Source organism: Falco peregrinus, chromosome 5 (genome assembly GCF_023634155.1).
Source record: "Falco peregrinus isolate bFalPer1 chromosome 5, bFalPer1.pri, whole genome shotgun sequence".
Lineage (NCBI taxonomy): Eukaryota > Metazoa > Chordata > Aves > Falconiformes > Falconidae > Falco > Falco peregrinus.
The window spans coordinates 17,166,540-17,180,212 of NC_073725.1; the positions used below are offsets into that span (position 1 = coordinate 17,166,540).

Here is a 13,673-nt window from a genome sequence, read left to right on the forward strand (position 1 = left end):
GGGCGGGCTTTGTGCACTGTGCTTGTCCTTACTGGATCCTTCCCGTTAACCATTAACTTTCCGATCACAAGCCTCCCCCCCAGCTGGGTGCTGGACAGACAGGATGAGTCCCCACACACACTGACATGGTACCTGGATGAGGCCAGGATGGCAGCAGCCTTCCTCAAGCTGTTGCATGGCACTGCATCATGCTACTGCAAGCCCTCCAAAAGTTTATTTTGGCATTACTGCTCTCCAGTTTTCTCTCTGCAGCAAGTATGTGACAAACGGTATTATTTCCCTTTCATCCTCACACATATCCCTCTCCTCAGTGTATGAGGCCGTCTAATCTTTCTGTGAATTCTTGTCTGACTATCCCCTCCTCCAGGGAGCTCTTTTATCATTACTTAGCTCTCACTACGTGTGCAGGATTTTTTGAGTTTCTCATTACCTGGCATTTAATCATTGGGCTGTCTCCTCCCTTGGCAATGAAGATGCTAGCTAACAGCAGAGCTCACTTCTGTCTCTGTTGGAAAACAGAGGATGTTTCCTCCTTACTCTTGTACTTCCACATTTTATCACTACAGATTTTGCATCATATTAGACAGAAGAATTCACACCCCTCTCCCGCTCAAAATAGACAAATGACACAACATCCAATTCTTTCTTGGAACACAAAAACCTGCATTCACTTCTGTATTTTTTGTTTTGACCCAAGTTTTACCTAGTTCCAGCAATCTTGAAATCTCAAGACTTTTCAACCGCTTCTGTGTCTAAGAATTTTAAAACTAGACCTGGTGATGGCCTCCTATTTTGCTTTGGCTGAGAGATGAAAGCAAGGGATCAAGGTGGAAGATTTGTCACCCTAAAAGAAGAGGAAAACAAAGCTGAACAATACACAACAATTTAACTTTTCTGTTATTTTATTGATATTAGTGAAGAAAAATTTAGATTTTATCAGTCTGATGTGTTACAATTGCTTTCTCCGGTGGGTGGACAGCTCCTACTGCTTATTTAAAGGCTAAATAATACTTCCCGATTGCATGATTAACTTCTACACTTTAAGTTCCCATATGGTATTGCTTTCTTCCTCTGGGTATATAAAATGGTCCATTAAGTCCATAATTCTTTTTTCAGAATCAACTGTTATTCTATCTACTGTTTTAAGATACATTCAAATAAAAAGATACTTAAGTTTACTTGCAATATGTGCACACATACAACAGCAAAGAGAGCTGATGACATTTTACTAAAACATTGTAAGTTCATAGAATAAATAGAAGTCTTCAAACACATGCAGTAACCAACCGATGTGTTTTTTTCTCTCAAAAAAATATCCTTAGTGTCCATAGCGCTACTGCAATAACTACTTCATTCAGAAAAAAACAACCCACCCACCTATCTCTTGTCACAAAGACTAAAAGACAGTTTCATTTATACAAGAAATTATCAGTGCTAATGATTTAGTAACAGTCTGGTACAAACGGCAATTCACGGCAATTACGTGTAGTGTGATAATGGTAACAAACAGGGAGCTTGATTTAGATGCCACAAGAAGTGCAAGGAAAGTGGATGTTAAGCTCTCCCCTTTTTTGCTCCTCTCCATCTTCCCCCTCCAAAAAAAAAAAAAAAGTCTCAGCTCAGCTTTAGAAACAAGCTCCCCCCAGTCTGTTCCAATCCAAGATATTTCAATTCTTTCTACAAGCACCCAGCAGAAGTTTGGGAAAAACAGGCAAAAAAATTGCAATATAAGTTAAGATCGCCTGGCTGTAACTAAAGGTTGTGTTAGGTCTTTCGTTTCCTCTCTGAAAAAGCAGGGGGTTGTACGTTTGGTATTGGGAGGTGATTTTTCATTTTAAAACCACTGTGAAATAAAGCATTTCCCATAGTTTTACCTATGCCAAGGTCCAACTTTGGATGAAAAGGCTTCTCTGGAAACAGAAAGCAAAATGGGTGGGGAATATTCTCACCCCGCTTACAAGGCCATGGTCCTCAACACGCATGAAACCTGAAGGCCAGCGTGAGGACTGCAAGTTGCTCTTTCCAGCTTGTACCGTTCCATTACTAAATGTTTTTTGTGGTTCTCTTCTAAAGTTTCAAGGACGCACCTTTTCCTAATACTGGTTTTGCTACATGTTCTTTTATAACATTCTTATCTGTCAGTCTGTTCTGCAACTTTGACTTCTAGGAAGTCACTGCCACGTTGACCTCATGAGTTGTGAAAACTGTTTTCTTTGGGGGCACTGACAAAGCATGTTTCAGTGACAGCAACACACAGTAAAGCATTTTCCCTTCCACAATCCAGTGCAGCATTGAAAAACAAAAACAAAACCAAAAAAAAAGTCACAGAGTGTAAGTGTGCCAAATGAAACAGTGGTAGCAGGAATATGTCAGTATTCCAGGTACCCAGTAGGCCTGCTGACCTCAACACAGTATTAATTCAAGTTTGTAATCTTGGGAGGGAGAATACAGAACAGGGGGGGAAAAAAATAATCATCCATTCAGGCATAATAGCCAGGCACTCCAGTAATTCAGATCAGCTCATCTACAGAAGCAAAATTAAAACTAACACATGTTAAACTGAGTGCTTTTTTTTTTTTTTTTTTTTTTTCAGTATTTAACAAAGCACAGATGCTCCCGTACTTCAAGTGATGTAATGCGAGGTCTCACATATCACATTCAATAGCTTCCCATGCACCTTTGACTCAAGTCAGGCTAGCTACAGAATTCACGTTTTCCTAGTCAAGTTATTTTTTGTTGGTTTTGCTCTTTTGTTTTTTTTCTCAGTGCATCTTAAAAAAAAAAAAACCCAAACCAACCAAAACACTTTTTCAAAAAGTTAGCAAGATAACCTTAATACAGCAATCATAACGTAGAGCCTTTTGCACTCAATTGAACAGCAAAATAATCCAATTAGTTACAATAGATCTGGTACATATTTACACATTTTATACAAAGTTTACACATTTCTCCCATTAGGCACGAAGTTGATTTGTCCAACTCAAGAGGCAATGAAGGGGTGGTGGGAAAAGGAAAATAAGATCGGAGAAAGAATCTGACTATTTTTCTTTAAAAAGACTAGCTGTAAAAATAAAGTCCTTCATCGTAAGCTAGTTTGCTTCGGGAGCTTGGTTCCCATGAGGATCCCCGAAGTGAGAGACGTTGGGCCTTTCATCTGCATGCTGGAACCCACCATGGTGGGGAAGCTCCGATTCCTTCGGATGCCAGTGTTCAGCTGGATGCCCCCGATGGCACTGGTCACGGCAGGGCAGCCCAATGGGAGACCATCGGATGCCAGGCCTCCAGGAACAAGGGCCCTCACTGGTCCTTGTGCCCCACAGAGAAGAGGTCCCTGGTCATCAGTTAAAGGAGGAACTGACGCTTGCCCTGAACTCACAACTTTGGTGATACCGAACCTCTTGACCTTGTCCACGAGATTAAGGTTGGAAACAGACACGTCAGTCTGACTCTCACTGTTCCTGATGTTCTTTTTATTCCTCACCTCCTTCAAGATCGAACTAGCAGGCTTCGAAGCCAAGAAGTTGTCGTAAGGTGGGCTGGTGCACTTGAACTCAAAAGATGGAGGGGAAGAAGAAGGTGTCTGCATAGGTGAGTTTGGTGGAGTGGAAGGAATGATGGCCATTTTAGGGGGGTATGTGCTCAGAAGGGTGCCCTTGCTGGCTCTGTCCCAGCTCTGTGGGTTGTACACTGCTGCCGAGATGCCTCTTTCCTTCAGCAGCCACACCAGCCCCAGAGACGTGCTCATCGTCGTTGTGGATTCCCGGAGGTTAGTGAAGGATTCTGCCAAACTCAGACGCCGAGGAGTACAGGGAGTAGCCACCGGGGTGCCTTTCAAATTGCTAATGCTGCCACAAGCTGGAGTAGGTGCTGCGTTAAGGCTGAAAGCAAAGGAGCAGTCAAGTTATTCTCTCCACTAGGGAATTAAAATTTACTGCAAGCAAGGTTTTTAACCCCGAGCTGGGCCTGTTATCCACTTCAAGAGGGCAGGAAACTGACAGTTCCCAGCTCTTCACCAATGTGTTAAGCACAAAACCATTGTCTCTTACAAAACACATCTCTCCACTTTGCCTACCTCACCACCTAGTCTCATGGAATTAATGCATTCCCCAACACCCATCACCATATTTCTTCTGATAACCTATCAAATTGACAGGTCCACGATCAACACCTTCAGTATTTATCTCCAGATATATATCTCCTGGCTGTCACTACCCCTAGTTGCTTCCATGAGACAAGGAAATGGAGGGACCAACCATATAAGCAAGACAGATTTACTTTTTAGTGTCACTTCTAAGCACACAGAACTGCTAGTCCTTCTAGTACTGCTGGGTCACAGCAGAGAGTGGCAAAGGAGAAGGGGAATGCATTTGCTACAGAAGCATCTGTAGCAAAGCTGTTGGAAGTTGACATTGCAACCAACATGCACTTCCGTAAGGTCAAACCTTTCTTCCCTTCTTTTGTTCAATTTGCTTTCATTAAAGGGGTAAGCGATGGGGGATCTGACTTTTGATGGAGATGCACAACTGTGAATAATCAGCAAAAGCCATGAGGAAAAAAACCAGTCAAACTCTTGGTTGTCAATTGGCCAGTAGATAACTGACAACTCAGCAGCAAACCAAGCATGACAAAGAGCCATTCTACTGTTAATTTGGTAGAACGTTAATTTCTATAGCTTGAAACATTGCTAAGTTGATCCCCTATTCCAGTTAGTTCTTCTCAAAATAAACCATGTACAGGCAGTGGACAATACTAAATGGGCAACACTCTGCACACTTAGAACGAGAGGCTGGTACCACACATTTATGTTTAGTGTGATCTTACAGCATTTTCTTTCCTTAAGCACGCTACTGCTAGTTATGCTAGGGGTTGAGATTTCTTGAGGCACATCAAATAGCATTCCTTCTGGTGCATTGTTTTCTCCCCAAAAGCTGACCATCAGAACGAACACATACTCAATGCACCACCTATTTCCAAAGAATTACCAACACAAAGGAGACATGCCAAACACTTTGGGCCACAGTACGAGATCTCATGGACAGCGAGGTTTCTGTGTTACTGGCACTGCAGTGCCACCCTTAAAAAACTTGTTTCTAATAGATCGGGCTAGCCACTGTATGTTTACCTATGGATAACCCCACTCAAAATTTATGGCAGTCCAAGGTACACCATTCATCAAGTAAGGCATGGTGTACTCAGTTATTCCAGAAACAAGGCAGTGGGACATCCATGACATTACATTCCAAATTTGTGTCTATTTGAGAGAATCCCAAGGGTTCCACACACTTTTAAAAAAAACAGCTTTCCAACTTTTTCTAACCATGCTCAAATGATGGTTTTTGCCACGTGTACACACACACACACACACACACACACAAAACTGAATCCCATGGTGGTATTTCCTAGGCATGGACTCATCCCCTCTAATGGCATTTAAAGGGTCTTGAACAACGCAACACTTGATGCTAACAGAATTCACTGACCTGAGAGCTCACCACAGTTCAAAGGCAGCAATCTTCCCCTTCATCTTGCCAGGTTAGCAAGCAGAAGACACTCAGCCAAGAGGCAGATAAAAACCAACGCCAGTGCAAAAGAGTGGGAAAACCAAGCAGCTAGGAGGGGAAGGAACAGGAAAGAGCAGGATCTTCCCTTTTCAGCAGAGCCATGCTGTTGGATTGGCTCAGTTATAACACACAGCTTTAGGTAGGGTTTTCTGTACCAAGAAATGCATCAGACAGCCACATTAAGACAGTCTGGTTGGATTTCCAGGTGCAGAGAAGACTCAGGCCAATGAATGAGTTGCATTATTTTTGTCCATAGGGGACAAAGAGGCCTAGATATTATCTTAACTGGAATTTGAGGTCTCATTTCACCTTACATTAATGAACTCCGTGCACCCAATGCTACTGTGCATGTCAGGTTAGACACCCTGGAATGTTTTGCTTTAAGCCACAGTTTCTGATGAGCTTAGAACATTTAACGTTATACAGTGACCAGGTGACACAAGTTAACATAGCAGTACAAACTCTAGTCCAGTGATCTTCTAAAAATCAGCAGTACTTTAGTATCTTTAAGGCACTCTTTAATTAAGAAAATATTAGCCTGCTGCTGTGAAGTCTCAAGTCATGTCTTCTTTCCATGGCTAAATAGGATGTGACCAACATCATCTCCACAGTGACTTGCAACTGTACCAGCTTCTACGGTAAGCAAGTGAAACTGCCGAAGGATTTTTATCCTGCAGTTGCGATTCAACAAGAGGAATCCCCTATACTCCTCCCTGTAAACTGTGAAACATGTTTGAGAAAACTAGTATGAAGAGCAGCGTAATTTGAAAAGCAGCCTTGCTGAGTGGCTCCAAAATTGGTCTTCTTGCAAAGGCAAGCTCTCCTTGTGTCCCCTTCGTCCTGCCTGGATGGAACCAGTGGCAGGGGAGGACCACCCCTGGCAGCACAGCTAGGGAGCACACCCACGCTGTGGGCAAGGCTGAGGGGAAAGGAGAAGGCAGTTCACAGTTCTCTTTAAGCACTGATTGAAGCTGGACCTTCATAGCTCTGATTCCAGTTCATGGCAGAACTACAGAGCAGTGACAGCCACCGTAGTGCATCTCCCACACTGGCCGAACACAGAAGGACGCAAGTCTTGAACAGTGTGAGGGAAGGAAAAGAAAGAGAAAGCGAGCTTAACTGCATGAACTGACTTTCTACAGGGTAGGACCAAGTACCTTCTGGAAACCCAGACATAAGCAGTGTTAATTATCAGGCCTCCAAGATGTCCCAGTCAGAAAATGAAAACTACAGCACTCCAGCGAGTTAACAAGTCCAACAGCTTCATTCCCTCCAGCTCCAGATTTCAGCTGCACAGATATTTACATTAGTATTTCCACTAATTTTTCAGCACAGGACACACTACAGTGCAACAAAAAAACCAAGACATCCCTGAAAGAAAGCGGTTGTTATGTTGTGTTGCTTTTTTTGTTTGCTCATTTTGGTATTGCTTTAACAAGGAAATATTTTCCCCATCAAACTGACCAACACTGCAGAGCAACCTGGACACAACCACAGAAAGAGACTCAAACTGGCCTCAGCAAGTCAGACCAGGGACAGTTTCAGAGTTAGACTGAGAAAAGAAACAAATAAATAAGCACCTCATTCAGCTAGATGACATTTAGTCAGGTTAGAGTGTCACCTGGGTTAGAGGCTAGGTTAAAGTGCAACCAGGTAGGTAAATATCCAAACTCTTTGGGTTAGCTGGTGCCACACACACTAGCATTCCTTGTACGTGACCCTGCCAACACAGACACTGCTGGCAGTGTTGCTCACCCCCTGCCACGCTGAGTCACAGTCTCTGCCCTATACCTCCTCCCAGCATAACGAGACATAATGCAGTTTCCTCGTCCTCCTCACATGACCTGCGAAGAATCGTTTATAGTTGGTAAGGACCAGCTCCTTAGACATGTCTGCTGAAAACATCACGTTGTGCTCTTCTTCCTCCTGAATGAATGATGAACTTTGGCTTAACTAAGGCAGCTGAAAACGTACCGAATGTAGCTGTCAGTTATGGCTGATTTGTTAGATTTAGTAACCAACATAATCAAGGAGGTTACTACGACCACAATTAATAGCAATTCGACAATGACAAGAAAATCAAAATAGAACTGCAGCCATATAAAAGGATCTCTTCAGTAACGGCGTTGAGGGGAGAGGAAGACAGAAGAGCGTAAAGAAAAACCAGCCAGGCCACAATTAACTAACTTATTGCCAAAAAGGAAGCAGAAAAGTTAAATTTAATCATCACCCATTTCCTTTCCACCTTGCAGGCTTTTGTATTTAATACCCTTACTTTTCAGGTGTCCACCTTATTTTTAGGCAGTTGCCACCAACCTCACATCTCAACAAGTCTGGACACATCATCTCTGAAAGAGGACCTACATAATGGCACACTCCGGCACAGGAGCTGGAAGGGGCCGAGAAAGCAATGAGGCATTTTCCTTCTAAACAGAAAAAACATTCTTTAAATACTGATTTGCTAAGGAAGGAAAGTTCCCTTTTAAGTACGAAATTTACTCACCCCAAACAGTTCTCAGATCTTCACTTCCATAAGGCTAAAGAATTCCCATCTATTGGCATGTACTGCCTATACATGGCAGTTGCTATTATTAAGCCAATTCCATTAGTTTCAGTTTGGCAACTCTGAACTAATTTCCAACAATTACACCAACAAACAAAGTAGATGGCTCCTGGTTTTGATTAAGGCATGTTTCCTCGTCCACTCCTCATGTACTCCCTGGATTTCTTTACCTGCGCATGTTTTGTTCTTCTGGGCCAAACGTTTAGATTTTTCCTCCCTGGAAAAATCTCTCATTTTTTTTGTCAGAGACCACATTCTGCGTATTCACACATGAACACTATGACTAGTCTGGGATCAAGAGTAGTCAGGTTTGGATACTGGAAGCCAATTTAGTTAGGTCTGATCCTGCAATATTTTAACTAGAGACAACAAAATTTAAGGTATTTTGACTGGCCTTCTAAAACAATACACATGCCTCTCAAAGAAAATCAGGATGAGGTAGCTCAAATTGGGAGGAAAAATTTAGGGGTGTATTGCAATTCACCAATGCAGCTAATGCTTTTGCTTATGCCATTACTTTGCGTTTGTTTAGAGGGAAAACTCTGACAGAGCTAAATGCTTTGCCACCACAGGAAACCCTTACCTTGGTGTGACTCGTGTGAGTTCATCAGAAGGGTGCAGAATGCGGCAGGTGGTGAAGGTGAAGGTGGAGTTGGTTTGTGACATGCACTTCCCAGGATGAGGTACTAAATTAAAAAAAAGCAAATTCTTTGCATTTTACACAGAAAAAGGGAAAACCAAACTTCTGTGTGCTGATAAGACAGATGCAAAAAGTGATGAGGTACCAGAGATGGGATCAATGCAAGGAAAGTGAAATACACAAGTGCTACAGCGTTCTAACAGACACTTGTTCGAAACACATCTAGAACTCCAAGGCCAGTGCTAACTAAAAGTGTCTGCTGAAACTTGCCCATGATCACTAACACTGCATGTAAGTCTTGCTCAAACCACATTTAGGCAAAGCAGTGCCTGAAATGCTAGTCCTCATCTAAACTAGCAACTTGCATCAGTGGGAAATCACAAGCAGCATTTTCTAGTATCAGCTCAAGAGGGCAAAGATACTCTGAATGCTTGTGCATTTCAGCTTTTAGATCGATCCACAACAAGGTATCCCCATCACTTCTCAGTAATGGATCCAGCTTGCTAATACTACAGGAATACAGATTGCTGGGGCGGGGAAAGGACTGACACATGTTATTGTTTCTCTGTCTCTGACTTTTCATATCCACAGCAAGGAAAGGGGCAGTTGTTTGGATCCACTACTGTACATCTGTGACACTTCTCTTGTGCATGTGTTCAGATTCTTTAAGAATGTATGTGCTCTACTGCACTATATAGCAGTTTTTGAATATTTGTAAACAGTGTAGTAAATAATTTTCCCCACTAATGCTGCTGTAAAAATGCCACTCTGTCAGTGTACCAGTAATTTGCAAAAGCAGCAATACAGCTCAATTTGAAAAAAATAAGGACTGAGGCCAATTTCTTTCTTCTTAGTAGAGATACTGCTGCGGACATATGAACCTGCTATATAATGCAGCTGTGGCCATTGCAAAATAGCTACAAAATTTAAAAGCCATGCATCTGAAAAGCTGGTTGAAAAACACCCCGTTAAGTATTACATCAAAGATATCATGATTGCATAGGTTGTCTTACTTAGTAACCAAACTTAGCAGTGGTCAAAAGACATGCACAATAAAAACCCGTGTTGTAGCTCCCTCCCCTTCATCCTACCCAACCCTCTGAGCCATTCCCTGATTAAGCCACATTTTAATACCACAGTACACAACTATTCAACACATTGCAAAGGACAGACGGAACAACCAGCTAGACCAGACACCATTCTGAACTTCCAGAGAAGCTTAGCAGAAGCAAGGCAAGTCTTAATTGTGGCTGTGTTCCCTTTTTCATATACAAAGTATCACAGCTCCAAAATAGTGTGTGCAGTTAGGTAGTCCTTTAAGAACACATAAAAGCAGTGTGTGAAGGGCAGCGCATGGGGAGTGTGAACAGTGGAAGCAGAAGTGGCTAAGCATACAGCGTGAGGTAACTTCTAGTTAGCGCTGGAACATACTGCTGTATGTTAAAGAAGGATCTTTCTAAAAACCCACTGGAGTGTCATGTTAGCACACTCAAATGTTAGCACAGCATAACAACAAGCTCTACTTCACCTCCAGAGATGGTAACTATGATGCTTCAGGAATCCAGTTGCTTTAGAGATTAGTGTGAGTACTATAAAAGCTATTACAAGGGAGCACAGCCTAGCAATCATGATTCTCTCCATATTGTAGAGAGTTAAAAGAAAATCTGGAGAAAGAGCTCAAATAACTAGACATGAAAAAAATTGGTTATTTGGAGAAAACAAAGGACTTCAACATAAATCAAGTAGAAACAAAGCCATTATCCCTGGATGATGAATAGAGAACAGAATAAAGCAACGCCTGTTCAAGTTTGCAAGCTCAACCCAAAGCATGTAGCCGTAATACATTAAGTGCATTTTCCCCATTTGTTATATCCATTGGGCATCCCCTCAGATTGGAAACAGGCACGCTGAAGATACATAGCTGCATTAGCAAAAGCAAGACTCATTGCTATTAATGAGTCAGAGATAGGAGAAGGCTGCTAAAAGTAGAGCAATCACTGAGTAACCAGAGGAAAAATTGAAATTATACAAAAAATTTTATCAATTTCCAAGGATGTATTCCACCCTCAAATACCACTAAGAAAGTCCTGTACCAGCTTCATCCTCCATCAGTCAACAACGGGGTGTATCACATTGCTGTAGTATTTTCCATCCTTTGGACACAATACAAAGATTGAGAACCTGTTGCTGTAAATGAACAAAGTTTATAAAATAAAAACAAAACCATTCATTCCTAACCTAGCCATTTTACATAAGAATGGCCATCTCCTGAGTTGGTATCAGTTTTTGAGGAAGTAATACAGAAGTTTACAGTAAGAGAGACTATCTTCACATGTACATACAGCAAAGTATTATTTTAAATATAAACATCTGCTCCATGTGACTGTCTGAAATCGAATGTTTTATTTACACCCTCTTTAAAGCACTAGTAGGTTAACAACAAGGCTTCCTATCTGTACAAAAAAGAATCTGTACATAATTCAGTGTTTAACAGAATTTACAAAAACATCATGTAATTTCATCCTTCGGGAAACCATAAGCTAAACTGTCTGTGCATTTTCCCCCTAAATTAAAATTCAAGCTAAACCTCAGATTGCTGCTAGATCATGTTTTCTCTCTCAGTAATTAATGATTCTTACCTTATTAAGCTTTCTCAAACAATTCTTAGGCATTTTGGAAAAAACGCAAAACATTACAGCTGAAAGACACTCTACCGTAAGCACAAACACTGCTGTAAAAACACCTTTTAAAATACTGCAAAAAAAGGCAGGTACTAGTCAAACTGACTGCAGAGAGCTCCATCCTCTGGTACAACAGAGCTTTCCCCACTCAGAACACAAAGCTGATCTTACACAGCTCTGAGCTGTTTCAGATCCCGCCTCAGTACTCCAGATGATGGGCCATTCTGCTAGATGCAAACAACAAACAGATGAGTTTAGGATATGGTCTTCTGCTGAGGGAACTCTCAAAAGACCCGTTAATCTGATTTTCAACCAGCACGTGCAGAGAAAGGTACCAAAGTTACAGCTGGTAAACCAATAGCCTGCCCCAGCCACAAAAAGGTGTCAAGACAAATTAAGTTTGAGAAAGATTTCTAAAAGGTAGCTATACTGAACCAGCATTAACTTTTGTGCCATTGGTTACAAACTCAAATTCACTGTTATGCTAGATGAATAGCAAGGAGGCAGCGAGCTCACAGTGGGCAGTAAATCTTTGCATTTTATATAAACAACTCTTCTGGCAAATGCAGAGTGATTAAAAAATTAACTTTAAAAAAAAAAATATCAGAAATCTTCAGAGTATGACCTGATCCAGACTGGCACAAAGGTAACGTTTTAGTCCAACTCTGAAGCAAAACACTCTGGGTTTTGGATTTTTTTTTTCTTTCATGTTTTAACAAAAGGAGGAAACCTGGCTCCCTGCTCTTTCAGCAGGGCGCATAGTGGAATTTGGGCATCTCTTTACCACAGGCTGGTGAGACAGGGATGGAACGACAACCAGGTTGGGGAGTCCTTACAGCAGCAGACGGTATTTTAAAGCATTAGAAGTTTTATTTTTTATTGCTGAATCGGAAAAAAACAACCAACCACAAACAACTCTGCCTGCTTTGGAAGAGGATAATGAAGGACCATGAAGAGGCACTTTCTGCCTCATTCCCACTCAGAATACAAGCTACGGACTTCACTTCTGCCAGTCTATGCCACCAACTCCATTCTTGGGCAAGGTGAAATTCCTGAAAACTAGGTCACAAAACCTCATTAGGATCCACAGGAGAACTGCTGCATGCACTTTCTAAATTTAGCAGCATTCATTCCCTCTGCGTGACTAAAGGTGAGAATTCTGATACCCAGTGCTACCTGTACTGAAAACTCCTGGCTGAGGACAGAACAGGGAGGATATAGGGAATACTGGAGCTGATGCCCAGGTTAACTGCTACAACAACACAGAGATGGGTGATAAACACACCAGCTGTAAAATGTGAGCATGGTGCTCCCCTAAAGGCATTTAAGTGCCTTCAGATGTCCTTCAGAAAACACTGCCTTCAGGGGTAACCATGAATGCTGAAAACCTCCAAGAATCCATACATCTATGCCGGAAGCGTTACTCCTGTTACCTTTCTTAAACAATCAACACTAAAATTAGTTTCTGAACATATGCATTTCCAGACTTTCCATTTCTTTTGCCTTTGGAAACAGCAAAAGATGAAAAGTTGAACAAAGGTGAGTATTCTTTGGACAGGATTTTCTTAGCTTTCTTCTGGCTGAGTTCTCCTTCTCATATGCATATAACCACAAAGCACAGATGTAAGAAGACTTTGAAGTATTTAATGTGGCTTCAACATGAGTTTATGCAGGCTAGGATCGACAAATTAAAATTCTAGCATTTTAACAGCACACATAGCAACTGCTGACAGACTTTTTTCAAAGAAATAATTACTGTGAAATATTCATGCCATTTGAAAATAAAATATATTTAAATATGCATCAATACCTTCGTTCTAAGAGTTAACAGATTTATTGCTTTTCTGTACAATGGTAACCTCTTAGAAATATGTATAGTAATCCTGCTAACACCAACTCAAACATAAGACATTAATGATATGTTTTTGTGATTTTAGGCATCTATTTAGAAAGGAGTCCATGTCATGGTTAAGGTCTACACACGAAGTACAAGAGGGCTGATCCTGTAAAGCAATCAGTTAGTGGAACTTACAAACACAAGTACTGGAAGACCAGCTTGGGTTCATGCACCCAATACTAGCATGCAGTTAAGCACACGCTGAACCAAGTGTAGCCCTTCCAACCTCAAAAAGAGAACATTCATGTCATTATTAAGTGCTTTGAATGGCCTGGGGTTTTTTGTTTAAGGGAAACCTGAAAGGCAATGAATTAACACCACCACACACACC

At 41.5% G+C, this 13,673-nt stretch overlaps 1 protein-coding gene across 12 annotated transcripts in view; it reads right to left on the bottom strand.

The window, feature by feature from the left end:
• Positions 1 to 884: 884 nt before the first annotated feature.
• Positions 885 to 13,673, bottom strand: part of TRAK1 (trafficking kinesin protein 1) — a 140,707-nt gene continuing 127,918 nt past the window's right edge. For all 12 annotated transcript variants that reach the window (XM_055803792.1, XM_055803793.1, XM_055803795.1 and 9 more), the window contains 2 exons: positions 8,708 to 8,810; positions 885 to 3,878 (listed from right to left, as the gene is read on the bottom strand). In XM_055803792.1, coding sequence (XP_055659767.1) covers positions 3,080 to 3,878; positions 8,708 to 8,810 — 902 coding nt within the window. In that variant the 3' untranslated portion in view covers positions 885 to 3,079. The remainder of the gene's footprint in view (positions 3,879 to 8,707; positions 8,811 to 13,673) is intronic.